The sequence below is a fragment of the Pongo pygmaeus genome, chromosome 2, assembly GCF_028885625.2.
Source record: "Pongo pygmaeus isolate AG05252 chromosome 2, NHGRI_mPonPyg2-v2.0_pri, whole genome shotgun sequence".
Lineage (NCBI taxonomy): Eukaryota > Metazoa > Chordata > Mammalia > Primates > Hominidae > Pongo > Pongo pygmaeus.
This window is the reverse complement of record NC_085930.1, coordinates 6,880,226-6,895,637: the sequence shown is the minus strand read 5'-3', so window position 1 is coordinate 6,895,637 and position 15,412 is coordinate 6,880,226. Positions and strand designations below refer to the sequence as shown.

Below are 15,412 nucleotides of genomic sequence, written 5' to 3'. Positions count from 1 at the left end.
GACACCCTAACATCACAATTAAAAGAACTAGAAGGGCAAGAGCAAACACATTCAAAAGCTAGCAGAAGGCAAGAAATAACTAAAATCAGAGCAGAATTGAAGGAAATAGAGACACAAAAAACCCTTCAAAAAATTAATGAATCCAGGAGCTGGTTTTTTGAAAGGATCAACAAAATTGATAGACCACTAGCAAGATTAATAAAGAAAAAAAGAGAGAAGAATCAAATAGATGCAATAAAAAATGATAAAGGGGATATAACCACCAATCCCACAGAAATACAAACTACCATCAGAGAATACTACAAACATCTCTATGCAAATAAACTAGAAAATCTAGAAGAAATGGATAAATTCCTCAACACATACACCCTCCCAAGACTAAACCAGGAAGAAGTTGAATCTCTGAATACACCAATAACAGGAGCTGAAATTGTGGCAATAATCAATAGCTTACCAACCAAAAAAAGTCCAGGACCAGATGGGTTCACAGCCGAATTCTACCAGAGGTACAAGGAGGAGCTGGTACAATTCCTTCTGAAATTATTGCAATCAATAGAAAAAGAGGGAATCCTCCCTAACTCATTTTATGAGGCCAGCATCATCCTGATACAAAAGCCTGGCAGAGACACAACCAAAAAAGAGAATTTTAGACCAATATCCTTGATGAACATTGATGCAAAAATCCTCAATAAAATACTGGCAAACAGAATCCAGCAGCACATCAAAAAGCTTATCCACCATGATCAAGTGGGCTTCATCCCTGGGATGCAAGACTGGTTCAATATACGCAAATCAATAAATGTAATCCAGCATATAAACAGAACCAAAGACAAAAACCACATGATTATTTCAATAGATGCAGAAAAGGCCTTTGACAAAATTCAACAACCCTTCATGCTAAAAACTCTCAATAAATTAGGTATTGATGGGACGTATCTCAAAATAATCAGAGCTATCTATGACAAACCCACAGCCAATATCATACTGAATGGGCAAAAACTGGAAGCATTCCCTTTGAAAACTGGCACAAGACAGGGATGCCCTCTCTCACCACTCCTATTCAACATAGTGTTGGAAGTTCTGGCCAGGGCAATTAGGCAGGAGAAGGAAATAAAGGGTATTCAATTGGGAAAAGAGGAAGTCAAATTGTCCCTGTTTGCAGACGACATGATTGTATATCTAGAAAACCCCATTGTCTCAGCCCAAAATCTCCTTAAGCTGATAAGCAACTTCAGCAAAGTCTCAGGATACAAAATCAATGTACAAAAATCACAAGCATTCTTATACACCAATAACAGACAAACAGAGAGCCAAATCATGAGTGAACTCCCATTCACAATTGCTTCAAAGAGAATAAAATACCTAGGAATCCAACTTACAAGGGATGTGAAGGACCTCTTCAAGGAGAACTAGAAACCACTGCTCAAGGAAATAAAAGAGGATACAAACAAATGGAAGAACATTCCATGCTCATGGGTAGGAAGAATCAATATCGTGAAAATGGCCATACTGCCCAAGGTAATTTACAGATTCAATGCCATCCCCATCAAGCTACCAATGACTTTCTTCATAAAATTAGAAAAAACTCCTTTAAAGTTCATATGGAACCAAAAAAGAGCCCACATCGCCAAGCCAATCCTAAGCCAAAAGAACAAAGCTGGAGGCATCACGCTACCTGACTTCAAACTATACTACAAGGCTACAGTAACCAAAACAGCATGACACTGGTACCAAAACAGAGATATAGATCAATGGAACAGAACAGAGCCATCAGAAATAACGCCACATATCTGCAACTATCTGGTCTTTGACAAACCTGAGAAAAACAAGCAATGGGGAAAGGATTCCCTATTTAATAAATGGTGCTGGGAAAACTGGCTAGCCATATGGAGAAAGCTGAAACTGGATCCCTTTCTTACACCTTATACAAAAATCAATTCAAGATGGATTAAAGACTTAAACGTTAGACCTAAAACCATAAAAACCCTAGAAGAAAACCTAGGCATTACCATTCAGGACATAGGCATGGGCAAGGACTTCATGTCTAAAATACCAAAAGTAATGGCAACAAAAGCCAAAATTGACAAATGGGATCTAATTAAACTCAAGAGCTTCTGCACAGCAAAAGAAACTACCATCAGAGTGAACAGGCAACCTACAAAATGGGAGAAAATTTTCGCAACCTACTCATCTGACAAAGGGCTAATATCCAGAATCTACAATGAACTCCAACAAATTTACAAGAAAAAAACAAACAACCCCATCAAAAAGTGGGCGAAGGACATGAACAGACACTTCTCAAAAGAAGACATTTATGCAGCCAAAAAACACATGAAAAAATGCTCACCATCACTGGCCATCAGAGAAATGCAAATCAAAACCACAGTGAGATACCATCTCACACCAGTTAGAATGACAATCTTTAAAAAGTCAGGAAACAACAGGTGCTGGAGAGGATGTGGAGAAATAGGAACACTTTTACACCGTTAGTGGGACTTTAAACTAGTTCAACCCTTGTGGAAGTCAGTGTGGCGATTCCTCAGGGATCTAGAACTAGAAATTCCATTTGACCCTGTGATCCCATTACTGGGTACATACCCAAAGGACTATAAATCATGCTGTTATAAAGACACATGCACACGTATGTTTATTGTGGCACTATTCACAGTAGCAAAGACTTGGAACCAACCCAAATGTCCAACAATGATAGACTGGATTAAGAAAATGTGGCACATATACACCATGGAATACTATGCAGCCATAAAAAATGATGAGTTCTTGTCCTTTGTAGGGACATGGATGAAATTGGAAATCATCATTCTCAGTAAACTATCGCAAGAACAAAAAACCAAACACCGCATATTCTCACTCATAGGTGGTAATTGAACAATGAGAACACATGGTCACTGGAAGGGGAACATCACACTCTGGGGACTGTTGTGGGGTGGGGGGAGGGGGGAGGGATAGCATTGGGAGATATACCTAATGCTAGATGACGAGTTAGTGGGTGCAGCGCACCAGCATGGCACATGTATACATATGTAACTAACCTGCACATTGTGCACATGTACCATAAAACCTAAAGTATAATAATAATAAAAAAAAAGGAAAAGTGAGACTCAGTGTGAAATAAAATAAAATAAAATAAAATAAAATAAAAATCAAGTAGTTTTTAACATAGATTGAGTTGAAAATAAATCCTCCATTTTAATTTTCTGAAATAGTTTGTGTAGAATTGGCATTATTTCTTTCTTAAAGAAATAGGGTCATCAATGAAGTTATCAGACTCTGAAATTTCTTTTATGGGAAGCCTTTAAACTTAAATTCAACTTATTTAGTAGAGATAGGGGATTTTAGGTTTTCTATTTGTTCTTGAGTGAGCTTTGGAAATTTGTGTCTTTCAAGAAATATCTCTCTTTCATATGAGTTGTCTCATTTATTGGCATAATATTCTTCATGTTTTTTTGGTTATCCTTTTTAATATCAGTAGTGTATAGTGTCTGCAGTAACATCACCTCTCTTATTCCTGATATTTGTAATTGTGTCTTTTTTTGTTTTTTTTTTTTTTTGAGACGGAGTCTTGCTCTGTCACCCAGGCTTGAGTGCAGTGGCTTGATCTTGGCTCACTGCCTCCTCCGCCTCTTGAGTTCAAGCAATTCTCCTGCCTCAGGCATCCGAGTAGCTGGGATTACAGGCATGCGCCACCACGCAAGGCTAATTTTTGTGTTTTTAGTAGAGATGGGGTTTTGCCATGTTGGCCACGCCAGTCTCGAACTCCTTATCTCAAGTGATCCTCTCGCCTTGGCCTTCCAAAATGTTGAGACTACAGGCGTAAGACACCATGCCCGGCCCTCTTTGTTTTTAATCCTTTATCTGTATGGCCAAATGTTTTCAATTTTATTTATTTTCTGAAAAAACCACTTATCAATATACTTGATTATCTAGTTTCCATCTCATTGGCTTCTCCTCTAATCTCTACTATTTTCTTTCTTCTACTTAATTTTAGTTTAATGAACTCTTCTTTTTTATTTCTTGAGGAGGAAGCTAATGTCATTAATTTGAGAACTTCCTGCCTTTTTGATACCGTCGTTTATTGCTACAGATAGCTCCCCTTCCTATGTTCAGCTTTAGGATCATCCCACACATTCTTGATACATTGTATAAAATGTATATGTAGTATAAATAAGAAACATATTCACAGATATTTCTGGTATTAATTTCTAATTTAATGTCATTGCTAAATCTGAGAGCATACTGTGCGTTATTTGAACTCACTTAAATTTATTGACACTTGTTGTATGGTTTACAATATTGTGGTGAATATTCCATGTCCACTTAAAAGAACAATTTGGAGTTGAATATTCTATGAATATCAGTTAGCTCAAGTTAGTTGACGGCATTTTTGAAATTTTCTATACCCTTACTGATATCCTGCTTATTCCTATTTATTAATGAAAAAGAGTTATTGCAATTTCCAATGATAAGTTTTCCATTTATTAGGAATATGTCTTGAAAAAGGAAGTAGGATAAAGTAGCAAGGAGCATCTGTGCATTAACAGGGAAGTGAAAAATACAAAAGAACTAAACATAGAAAACTGTGGCCTTTCCTGGATTACTAGGCATTTATCTCTTCTCCACAAAACTTTCAAGTACCCTGTCATATTTGCAATAGGATGCCTGTGTTTTTATTTAATTTTTAGAGATAATTATATATGAAGTATCCATGATTATCATAAATCCTGTTAAATATCGGTATTGAAGAAAATTTGTGACCCATATGTATTTACCTAGTAAGCAATGACTTCATTTCCTGAATTTTAATATATTATTGATTCTATTAAGTTTTCAATATTCTAAATTAGGATTTTAATAATATAATATGCATGTGGAGGGAATTTAATTTCTGCCTTTTCAAAGGTTATGTCTCATTTTTTATTTTTGTTTTGTTTTGTTTTCTTCTTTAATACATTGGCCAGATTTTCCTAAACAATGTTAAATGTAGTAGTGATAGTGAATATGCTAATCTTTTGTCAACTTGTAGTGGGACTAGCTCACATTTAACTACCATGTGAATAGTCTGTTTTTGCTTTCATATGTTTGTTATCATTAAGTAACTAGTTTTTCGTAGTTGTTTACAGAGTTTTATGAGAAATGGAGGTTGGATTTTATCAAATGAGTGCTTAAAACATCTATTAAGATTTACTTGTTAATTATGAAAATGACAAAATATAGTGCTTCCTAATAATATAACATCATTGCTTTGTTTAAGATCAACTTGGGTCACAATAGACTATTTTATTATACTGTTAAATTTAGTGTTTTATTTTATTTGGGAATTTCTGCGAATGAACTAAGTGAATTGCTCTATTCCTTTTAAACATTGAACTATTTTTATCATGTTTTAATGTCTGAATGACATACAGCAGTTTCACAGAACAAATGGAGAATTTTTCTATATTTATGGTACTCTGAAAATGTTCATATAACATTATAAATATCTGTTTATTCAAAGTTCTAAGGAACTCAATTATAAAAATAATTTGGACTATTTCAGTTAATTCTTTCATAGCGGTATTTTTTTTCTCCCGTATTTATAGCCTCATTGAAGTTTCTCCCATTTTTTAGTTATCTGTATGTAATATTTACATTCTTCTAGCAAAATACTTTCTTTGAAATGGAAGTGTCATTTTGCTAAGTCTGAAACTGGGACACATTCAGAAATGCTATTTTTCTCTGGTTTCTGTCTCAAATAGGCTCTTGTTAGTTCTATTTGTTTTGAATTTGATTATTCTTCTTTATATGACAGCAGGATTTAAACATTACATTCTTTACTACCCGCCCCCACCTCACTCTCCAACTCTCTCTCGTTAAGTTTTCATCACATCTGAGTACCAGATCTTGGTTTACTCTTTAATGTTTCACCTTTCAGTGCAATTTTGTTTTGGATGTGTCTTTTTAAATTAGCATCATCATAATTTTTTACAATTTTTATTGAAGTAAAGGAACAAAAATACACATACTGTAAGTGTTAAAGCTCAATTATCACTAAGTGAATTCATCCCTGCAATCTTCATCCAGATCAGGAAACAGAACATTACCAGTATCTCCAACTCTCTACCTCCTCAAGCGTATTACTATCCTGACTATAAAATTAGGAAGTATTTTTTGTGTGTATGATTCTTTTTATTCAACAGTTTGAGGCTGGACGCCATGGCTCACACCTGTAATCCCAGCACTTTGGGAGGCCAAGGCAGGTAGATCGCTCAAAGTCAGGAGGAGTTCAAGACCAGCCTGACCAACATGGTGAAATCCCATCTCTACTAAATACAAAAAATTAGCTGGGCGTTGTGGTGCATGCCTGTAATCCCAGCTACTTGGGAGGCTGAGGCAGGAGAATTGCTGGAACCCAGGTGGCAGAGGTTGCAGTGAGCCCAGATTGCACCATTGCACTCCAGCATGGGCAACAAGAGTGAAACTCCGTCTCAAAAAAAAAAAAAAAGAAACATTATTTTGTAGTCGTATCGTGCTATATATTCTGTTAATTTTCATTGTTGTTTCGTAATTACTGAAGAACTATATTACGATTTATTTATATATTCTGCTATTGATTGACAGGTGATTACACTTTGGAATGTAAACTTTTTAAAATGTATAAAAAATACTAATTTAGCTCGGGCACAGTGGCTCACGCCTGTAATCCCAGCAGTTTGGGAGGCCGAGGCAGGCGGATCACGAGGTCAGGAGATCGAGACCATCCTGGCTAACACGGTGAAACCCCGTCTCTACTAAAAATACAAAAAATTAGCCTGGTGTGGTGGTGGGCGCCTGTAGTCCCAGCTACTCAGGAGGCTGAAGGAGGAGAATGGCGTGAACCTGTGAGGCGGAGCTTGCAGTGAGCCGAGATCAAGCCACTGCACTCCAACCTGGGCGACAGAGCGAGACTCTGTTTCAAAAATAAAATAAAATAAAAAATACTAATTTAATGGTAAAGCTAAGAAATTTTCCAAAGGAGTTGTATCAACTTAACGTTTCCACCAGCAGTTTCTGGGTATTTCATTTAATCTGTATACTCACGAATTATTGCTTTTTTTAGTTTTAATTTTATGTTAGTCACATTCTGATAATGTGTAGCAGTATCTCTCTGTTGTTTAAATATGCACTTTATTGATTTTTTATTTTTATTTTTTTGAGACAGTGTCTAATTCTGTCACCCAAGCTGGGGTGCAGTGGCATTATCATGGCTCACTGCAGCCTCCATTCCCTGGGCTCTGAGTTGCTGAGACTACAGGTGTGAATCAATACGCCCAGCTAATTTGTTTTTTTTTGTAGAGACAGGATTTTGCCACATTGCCCAGGCTGGACTCCATTGATTTTAATGAAGCTGAGGTTTTTTTCATATATGTGTTAGCCATTTGGATATCCTTGTTTATGAAGTGGTTGTTCATGTGTTTTGCCCATCCTAATTCCATTGCCTTTTGTTAGTAATATGCATATTATCATGGAGATGAGATTTTTTCATATATATATGTATTGTAAATTTTTTTACATTCTGTGATTTGGCTTTATTCTTTCTAATATGATGTCTTTTGGTTATTGGGAGTTCTTAAGTTTATCAACTCTTAATGGCTACTACTTTGTATGCTCTGTTTAAGAAATCTTTGCATGCTCCAAATCCATTAAGTTATTTCATTTTGCCATCTAGAAGCTTGGTAGAATAGTCTGCAGCATATTGTAGCATGTGCATTTTCTCCCCTCACCCCAGGTCCAACAAGCACAAGAAACCTCAGTGTTTATTACTCACACAGGCATATGCAAAGCAAAGAAAATATTTGAGTGAGCAGCTGTGGTGTCTCACCAGTAAGAGTTTGCTTTTATATGTCTCACAGGAAAGAAGGGGAAGAGAGAGAATGAGGTAATGTTGGAAAGATATACAGAAATTACTAAAATTATACAGTCTAGATAAGGTGTGCCTGTAATGGTGGCATTCTACAGAAAACAGTGAATTAAGATATGGAAGTGATCAAATCAACAGGTCTTGGTGTCTAAATGGCTTGGGAGGGTGAATGTGCCAGGGATGATTTCAAATAATCTGAATTAAATGACTAAGTGTTTGGAACTGAGACAGAAGATATAGAAAAAGATTTCTCTGAAAAGAGAAATAACTTTATTAATTTTTTATTGTTTTGTGTTTGAATTGTCTTTGGAACTTTTGGATAACGAAGCTTGATTATTTGGAAATACTATTTGGAACCTCAAGAGATAAGCCAGGACTAGAAGCAAAAAATTAAGAAGTTAATGATACGTAACTAATATTGTTGGTACTTGGAAAATTCCAAAAAGAATAATGTAAGGCTTGAAAAAACAAGTGAATTATGGTACTAATAAGATATACTTTAAAAATAAATGCAAAGAAAAAGTTACTATGTGAAAAGTCACCTTGATATAAAGAGAAATTTCTAAATTAATTGGGTAAGTTGGCATGCATAAGAAATAAATTTGTCCATCAGAAATTGGGTTGGTAAGTCATGGAAACATAGAAAGAGTCATGGAACTTCTCATTCTTCCAGGGCCTCAGGCCAACGACTTAATTGACTGATTTCAGAATCTGTTGTGATCACTTTAGTATTTTTTTTTTTTGTATCATGTATCTTTATTTAAAACCTGAAGAACCAAACTTGGACCCTGAAAAGTAAAATTGTGTGGCATGACACCCTGTGAATTGCCTTTGAGAAGTAGCATAGGTCGCTTTGTTGAGTGATAGATGCTTGTATCACTTTTGGCCAGCTACAAGGTTCTGTCTTTTTAAGAAGCTTCTAGAGTTCGTTTAAAAATCGTAAACATCACCCGCTTTTTGATGGGGTTGTAACAACAGACACTTCTCAAAAGAAGACATTTATGCAGCCAAAAAACACATGAAAAAATGCTCATCATCACTGGCCATCAGAGAAATGCAAATCAAAACCACAATGAGATACCATCTCACACCAGTTAGAATGGTGATCATTAAAAAGTCAGGAAACAGCAGGTGCTGGAGAGGATGTGGAGAAATAGGAACATTTTTACACCGTTGGTGGGACTGTAAACTAGTTCAACCATTGTGGAAGTCGGTGTGGTGATTCGTCGGGGATCTAGAACTAGAAATACCATTTGACCCAGCAATCCCATTACTGGGTATATACCCAAAGGACTATAAATCATGCTGCTATAAAGACACATGCACACGTATGTTTACTGCGGCATTATTCACAATAGCAAAGACTTGGAACCAACCCAAATGTCCAACAATGATAGACTGGATTAAGAAAATGTGGCACATATACACCATTGAATACTATGCAGCCATAAAAAATGATGAGTTCATGTCCTTTGTAGGGACATGGATGAAGCTGGAAACCATCATTCTCAGCAAACTATTGCAAGGACGAAAAACCAAACACCGCATGTTCTCACTCATAGGTGGGAATTGAACAATGAGAACACATAGACACAGGAAGGGGAACATCACACACCGGGGACTGTTGTGGGGTGGGGGGATGGGGGAGGGATAGCATTAGGAGTTATACCTAATGCTAAATGACGAGTTAATGGGTGCAGCACACCAACATGGCACATGTATACATATGTAACAAACCTGCATGTTGTGCACACGTACCCTAAAACTTAAAGTATAATAATTATATATATATATAAAGAAAAAAAATCCTAAACATCACTGATGTGATTACTTAGGAATAAACTGAAAAGAGAAGAGACCTGGTAATATAACTCTTAGAACTATATTGGGGTGAGAGCAAAAGAAAAAAATTCAGTGAAGACTTGGAAAAAAAATAAGAGGATAAGAGTAGAGAATCAGAGTGTGGAGAAATAATGGATAACAATGAAACAGGAGTTTTAAAAGGGTATAGTCAAAAGTTTCAATGCTGCAGTGGTGACAAATAAGAACTAAAAATATGCGATAGACTTTTGGAAGTAAACTAAAAGATGATAGTCATGGGTAACTGAATCTGAATTGATAAGAAACATTTGAAGCTTTCTTTTTATTTTTCTCTGAGTTTTTTTTTTACACGAAAACTTATTACAGATTTTTGTTTGTTTGTTTTACAAATGCAATAATTAAAAGAGCACCAGTGATAACTACTGCATTTTATTGAGCATCTATAATATCTTGGCACTGTTAGAATATATATATGTTTGTTTATTCTTTAGCCCAATAAGTTAAATATCATATTTGTCTATTTTACAGATGGTGAATTGGGGTTTTGAAAGTTTAATTCAAAAGATACGCATAGTGATGCACTAAGTGGCTGCAACATATGCAGTGGCTGGAATTTGACATAACACCTGTGCTCTAGTCACTACAAGAAAGTACTTAAGAAAATTAATATTTCTATCAGGACCTCTTCTGACCTCTTCTTCCTATTTTGTTAACAGGCATTATTTACTCGGGAGAAAAAAGTATAGGAAACTAAAGAAAATACTGAAGATCATCTCAAATGGTGACAATCTGTTTCAATCTCATCTACACTTCAATTTTGGAATAGTCTATAATATTTGAGAATTAACAGAAATATTGCAAGATAAAAGCTAGCAACTGTTATGTAAAAGTATCCATTTTCCATGGATTCCAGCTAAAAGACTAACAGTTACTAAATCATCCCCACAAGCCAACTGCTTTTAAAAAGACCTCTACTACAACACAAGATGGTGCCATTAGCATATTATGGTCAACACTTTGTGCCATTAGACTACTTCTACCAGCTGTCCTCAGCCAATACATTAACACATCAACATACAGGTGAAAAACTAAATCAATTCAATAAACAACCTATGGCCAAAGTGCAATCCCATAGCAATCACTTTGCAGCACCTCCATTGGGCTCCAATAGGAAGGTCCAGAGATGCTCAGTATTGCCTTCTCCCAAATCTCAGGATAAAATTTCACAGAGCTTCTGTAATAGGATTCTGAATTCACCATTGTTCCCTGCCAGGCATCAGAACACACCTTCAATAGGCCTCCACTGGAGAAGTTCATTGTGGCCTGCTCAAAGAGCCCTGAACTCTCATTTGTTGCACTCCAAAGCTCAAACAACATCTTCATCTGACCTCAACATGACATCATCACTGGAGCTCAATCAAACAGCCCTGAGTTCACAATTACCCTTCTGTAAACCTCAAACAACATCTTCAAGCCTAGATGTTTGCTGGAGATCACCTTCATTGAAGTCTCATCAAAGAGTCTCAAGTTCATCATTATTTTGCCTCCAAAATCAAGAAATACCTTCCATAAACACCATTTGGACATCATCTTCCTTGGGACCCAAACGAAAAGCCCTTAGCTCGACATTGCTTCAATCCAAACCTCAGAAAACATCCTCATTGGACTACCTTTGGACATCTTCACTGCAGCGCAATCAAAGATCTTTGAGTTCACCATCACTCAACACAAAACTTCACACAAGTGACTTATTTTGGACATCACCTTCTTTCAAACCCAATCAAATGGCTCTTACCTCTCCATTGCTTGACTCTAGGCTTCAGAAAACACCTATATTGAACTCTAACCCCACTATTGGAAGCTTACCAGTGTCCCATTCAAAAACAAGGCAATCAGCATCATCATATTTTGTCCACCCATCTGAGAATTTACCATTATTTCAGCTCAATTCTCAGTCAATGTTTATGCTTGATTGTAACTTCCAGACCACGAATTCACCTGTCTGTCACTCCAAGTTTCAGAATACCACTTCACCAAATGACAAACACCGAGTCACACATCTACCATCACCCCATCCGAAAACAAATGTCTCAGGTCGATTATTATCAAGCTCCAAACACTGCACCAGGAACACAGCTGCTTCAACATTAGGTTTCAGACTCCAGAGTAAAAGCAGCTTTGAGTTTTCTCCAAAGACAGAATCAAATACGGAAATTTCATGGTCTTTAAAATGTAGTCAGCCCTGCATTGTTAAAGGTGGAACCGCCCCTGATGATGTTGTAAATAAAATTGTCAATTCTATCTCGAATACCAGAATACAGAGGGATCTCTGCAGGCAGATTTTGTTTAGAAGGATGAGGGGAAGGCCAAATCCTCGTCCTGGTCCTCGTTTGTCATCAAATTATGTGGTTTGCTTAGCTTGTGCTTCCTGCATAAAATCTCCATGTAACCATCTTAGAGGAAAGAAAAATCCTCGTTGTGCAACACTTTCTGTCATACCAACACCTGAGGCCAATTCTGAGGGCAAAATAGAAGTGAAATTAGTTCTTATCCTTTCTCTACCAGAGACTTTCTCATCTTGTCTCCCATTTCCTATGAAAGAAAATCAGCCTAACGAAGCCCCTGAAGACAACCTTGAAGGAATAGAGAAGATACAGCAGTTTTCCCCCACATCTGAACGGGATATCCAGGGACTTAATATGAAGCAAATATGGTGGGCGGCAGCCCCTGAAAACAAAGTTATAGGCCAACAGCCCCAGGCTATTGACTGGCTGTTTTATGTTAAAAAAAACAATTCTCAGCCACAATCCCTGCTCCCACCCTCTTCCTCCTCCACTTCCTCCTCCTCCACCACCTCCTCCTCCTCCTCTGTTGCCTCTGCCTCTTCTGACTCCTCTTCTTCATCTTCTTCCTCCTCTTCCTTTTCCATCTCACCCTCTTCTCCCTCTCCTTCCAAAGAGTTTATGACCCTCACTCTCTCACGTCCTGTATTCCCTAAGGTACTTAGTTACTATCGGTTGCCTGCAGGGGTCTCCTGGCTTGAGTTTATATGCAGTAAAGATTACCAGCTGCATCCCAGAAAACCAAATCGAAGCCAATCATCATCTCTCAAAACAAAGCCTGTGAGGAACAACAATACAGTAAAATGGAGAAAGGCAGCAAACACACTCTTCAAATTTTTCCGGACAAAATGAGAAATTGTGATTAAATTAACGTTTAGTCTGTTTGACGGCATTGATCTCTTAGTTCTTTGAGACTAGTGTTTGATTTCCAGGGAACTATTATCCTATGTCTATTTTCTAGTTAAATAATGGACTGTGATCTTCTAGAAGCCCAAAATGGAATCCTATGTTTTTGACTGAATGTCTGGCTTATAGTAGCCGCTTTGTAATTATTGTTGAATGAATTTAACATAGTTGGCCATAGACCAGAAATACTTCATCTGTCTTACCCTAAATGTATCTAGATCATTAATATTCCCTTTCCTCAGAAGCCAATCTATGCTAATCTGTTTCCCTATGTTTAATGAAAAGTCAGATCATGTTCGATGGGTAAGAAAATCTATAAAGAGAAGTTCTTTCAATTATTTGTTTGTAGGGAAAATTCTTCTATGTCAATATCCTACATTCTGAAGTCCAATGATTTATTCAACTTTAGTTAATAAATATGAAGAAAGAAATAACTACTGTTACAAATAATCCTACTTAATGCTGACTGTGTTGATAGTTTAATTATGGGCTCTTAAGTCACCTGTTCATCATGGCTATCCACACAAACAAAATGAGTTAATAAAAAATGTTTTAAAAATGTTTTTGGTCCACTGGGTCTACTGGTACTGGGGAGAGAGGGAGTTGCCTTACTTACTCACCTTAAGTGTTAATTTCTATCTCCAATGGCTAGAATTTGTATCTCTTACACACACTAATGACTCACAATCCCACTTCTCCACTCCACATCTTTTCTGGTCACTGGACTGCATATTGGACATTTCCAGTTGGAGCATGGTACAGGCATCTCAAGCTCCACATGGCCAAGCCAGAATTCATCATCTTTACACTTAGAGTTTACATCTTTGAATCTATAGTTCTTGGCTCCTGTATTCCCTGTGATTTGTCACCATAATGTTATGGTGTTTTTCTCATTGCTTGTTCCTCTCTAACTTCATTAATTCTATGACATGATTACTTCTAGAATCCAGCTCTTTTTTTTTCCATCCTCATTGCCACCCTGCTAGTTGTGGTCATAGCCATTTATCACTTAGATATGGCGATAACTTGTGTGATGGTTAATATTAAATGTCAACTTGATTGGATTGAGGAGTGCAAAGTATTGTTCCTGGGTGTGTCTGTGAGGATGTCAGTGGACTGGGAGAGGCATACTCACCCTCAACTTGGGTGGACACCATCTAATCAGCTGCCAGTGTGGCTAGAATAAAGCAGGCAGAAGAAGGTGGAAAGAGCAGACTTGCTGAGACGTCTTGTCTCCATCTTTCTCCCATGCTGGATGCTTCCTGCCCTCAAACATTGGACTGCAAGCTCTTCAGCTTTTGGAATCTTGGACTTACATCAGTGATTTGCCAGTCTTCAGCCACAGACTGAAGGCTGCACTGTCGGCTTCCCTACTTTTGAGGTTTTGAGACTCCAACTGGCTCCCTTGCTTCTCAGCTTGCAGAAAGCCTATTGTGGGACTTAATCTTGTGATTGTGTGAGTCAACTCTCCTAATAAATTCCCTTCATATATTCATCTATCCTATTAGTTCTGTTCGTTTAAAGAACTCTGCAAAGACTTGGAACCAACCCAAATGTCCAACAATGATAGACTGGATTAAGAAAATGTGGCACATATACACCATGGAATACTATGCAGCCATAAAAAATGATGAGTTCATGTCCTTTGTAGGGACATGGATGAAATTGGAAATCATCATTCTCAGTAAACTATCGCAAGAACAAAAAACCAAACACTGCATATTCTCACTCATAGGTGGGAATTGAACAGTGAGAACACATGGGCACAGGAAGGGGAACATCACACTTCGGGGACTGTTGTGGGGTGGGGGGAGGGGGGAGGGATAGCATTGGGAGATATACCTAATGCTAGATGACGAGTTGGTGGGTGCAGCACACCAGCATGGCACATGTATACATATGTAACTTACCTGCACGTTGCGCACATGTACCACAGAGCCTAAAGTATAATAATAATAATAATAATAATAGTAATAAAAAAAAGAAAAAAAAAGAACTCTGATTAATACAACTTGTAAACATATGCGTTGACTTTTGAACATATTTCTGAGACATAAATTGGTCACCATGGTGTCATGATGTTTTTCTCATTGCTTGTCCCCCTCTAACTTCAAGAATTCTATGGCCTTATTATTTTCTAGAATCCAGTCCTTTTTTTCCATCCCTTTTGCCACCCTGCTAGTTGTGGTCATAGCACAACTGTGGTGTGACTGTGGTTATAAGCAGCCACTGTGCTGCTTACAATCCTTTAATCACTGCCTGTTGTTTTCTGGGAAAAGTCTAAATTCCTTTCCTGATTGAACAAAGATAAACTCTCAAAACAGATTTCCTTTTCTATTCCAGCCTCCTACCAATGCTTCAGGCAGGCTGGTTTCTTTATAATGCATAGAATGTGTCGAGCCTTCTCTTACATCTTACATTTTAAATAAACAATTTTGCTGTCTAGAAA

General features: G+C 37.2%; 1 protein-coding gene across 12 annotated transcripts in view; it reads left to right on the top strand.

The window, feature by feature from the left end:
* The window catches only part of CSNKA2IP (casein kinase 2 subunit alpha' interacting protein), a 146,535-nt gene extending 133,009 nt beyond the window's left edge, over positions 1 to 13,526 (top strand). For 7 of the 12 annotated variants that reach the window (XM_054482568.1, XM_054482575.1, XM_054482578.1 and 4 more), the window contains one exon: positions 10,432 to 13,520. In XM_054482568.1, coding sequence (XP_054338543.1) covers positions 10,702 to 12,909 — 2,208 coding nt within the window. In that variant the 5' untranslated portion in view covers positions 10,432 to 10,701 and the 3' untranslated portion in view covers positions 12,910 to 13,520. Of the gene's footprint in view, positions 1 to 7,762; positions 7,913 to 10,431 lie in introns of all 12 variants that reach the window. The other 5 variants (XM_054482573.1, XM_054482569.1, XM_054482574.1 and 2 more) reach the window with 2 other exon arrangements.
* Positions 13,527 to 15,412: the final 1,886 nt, after the last annotated feature.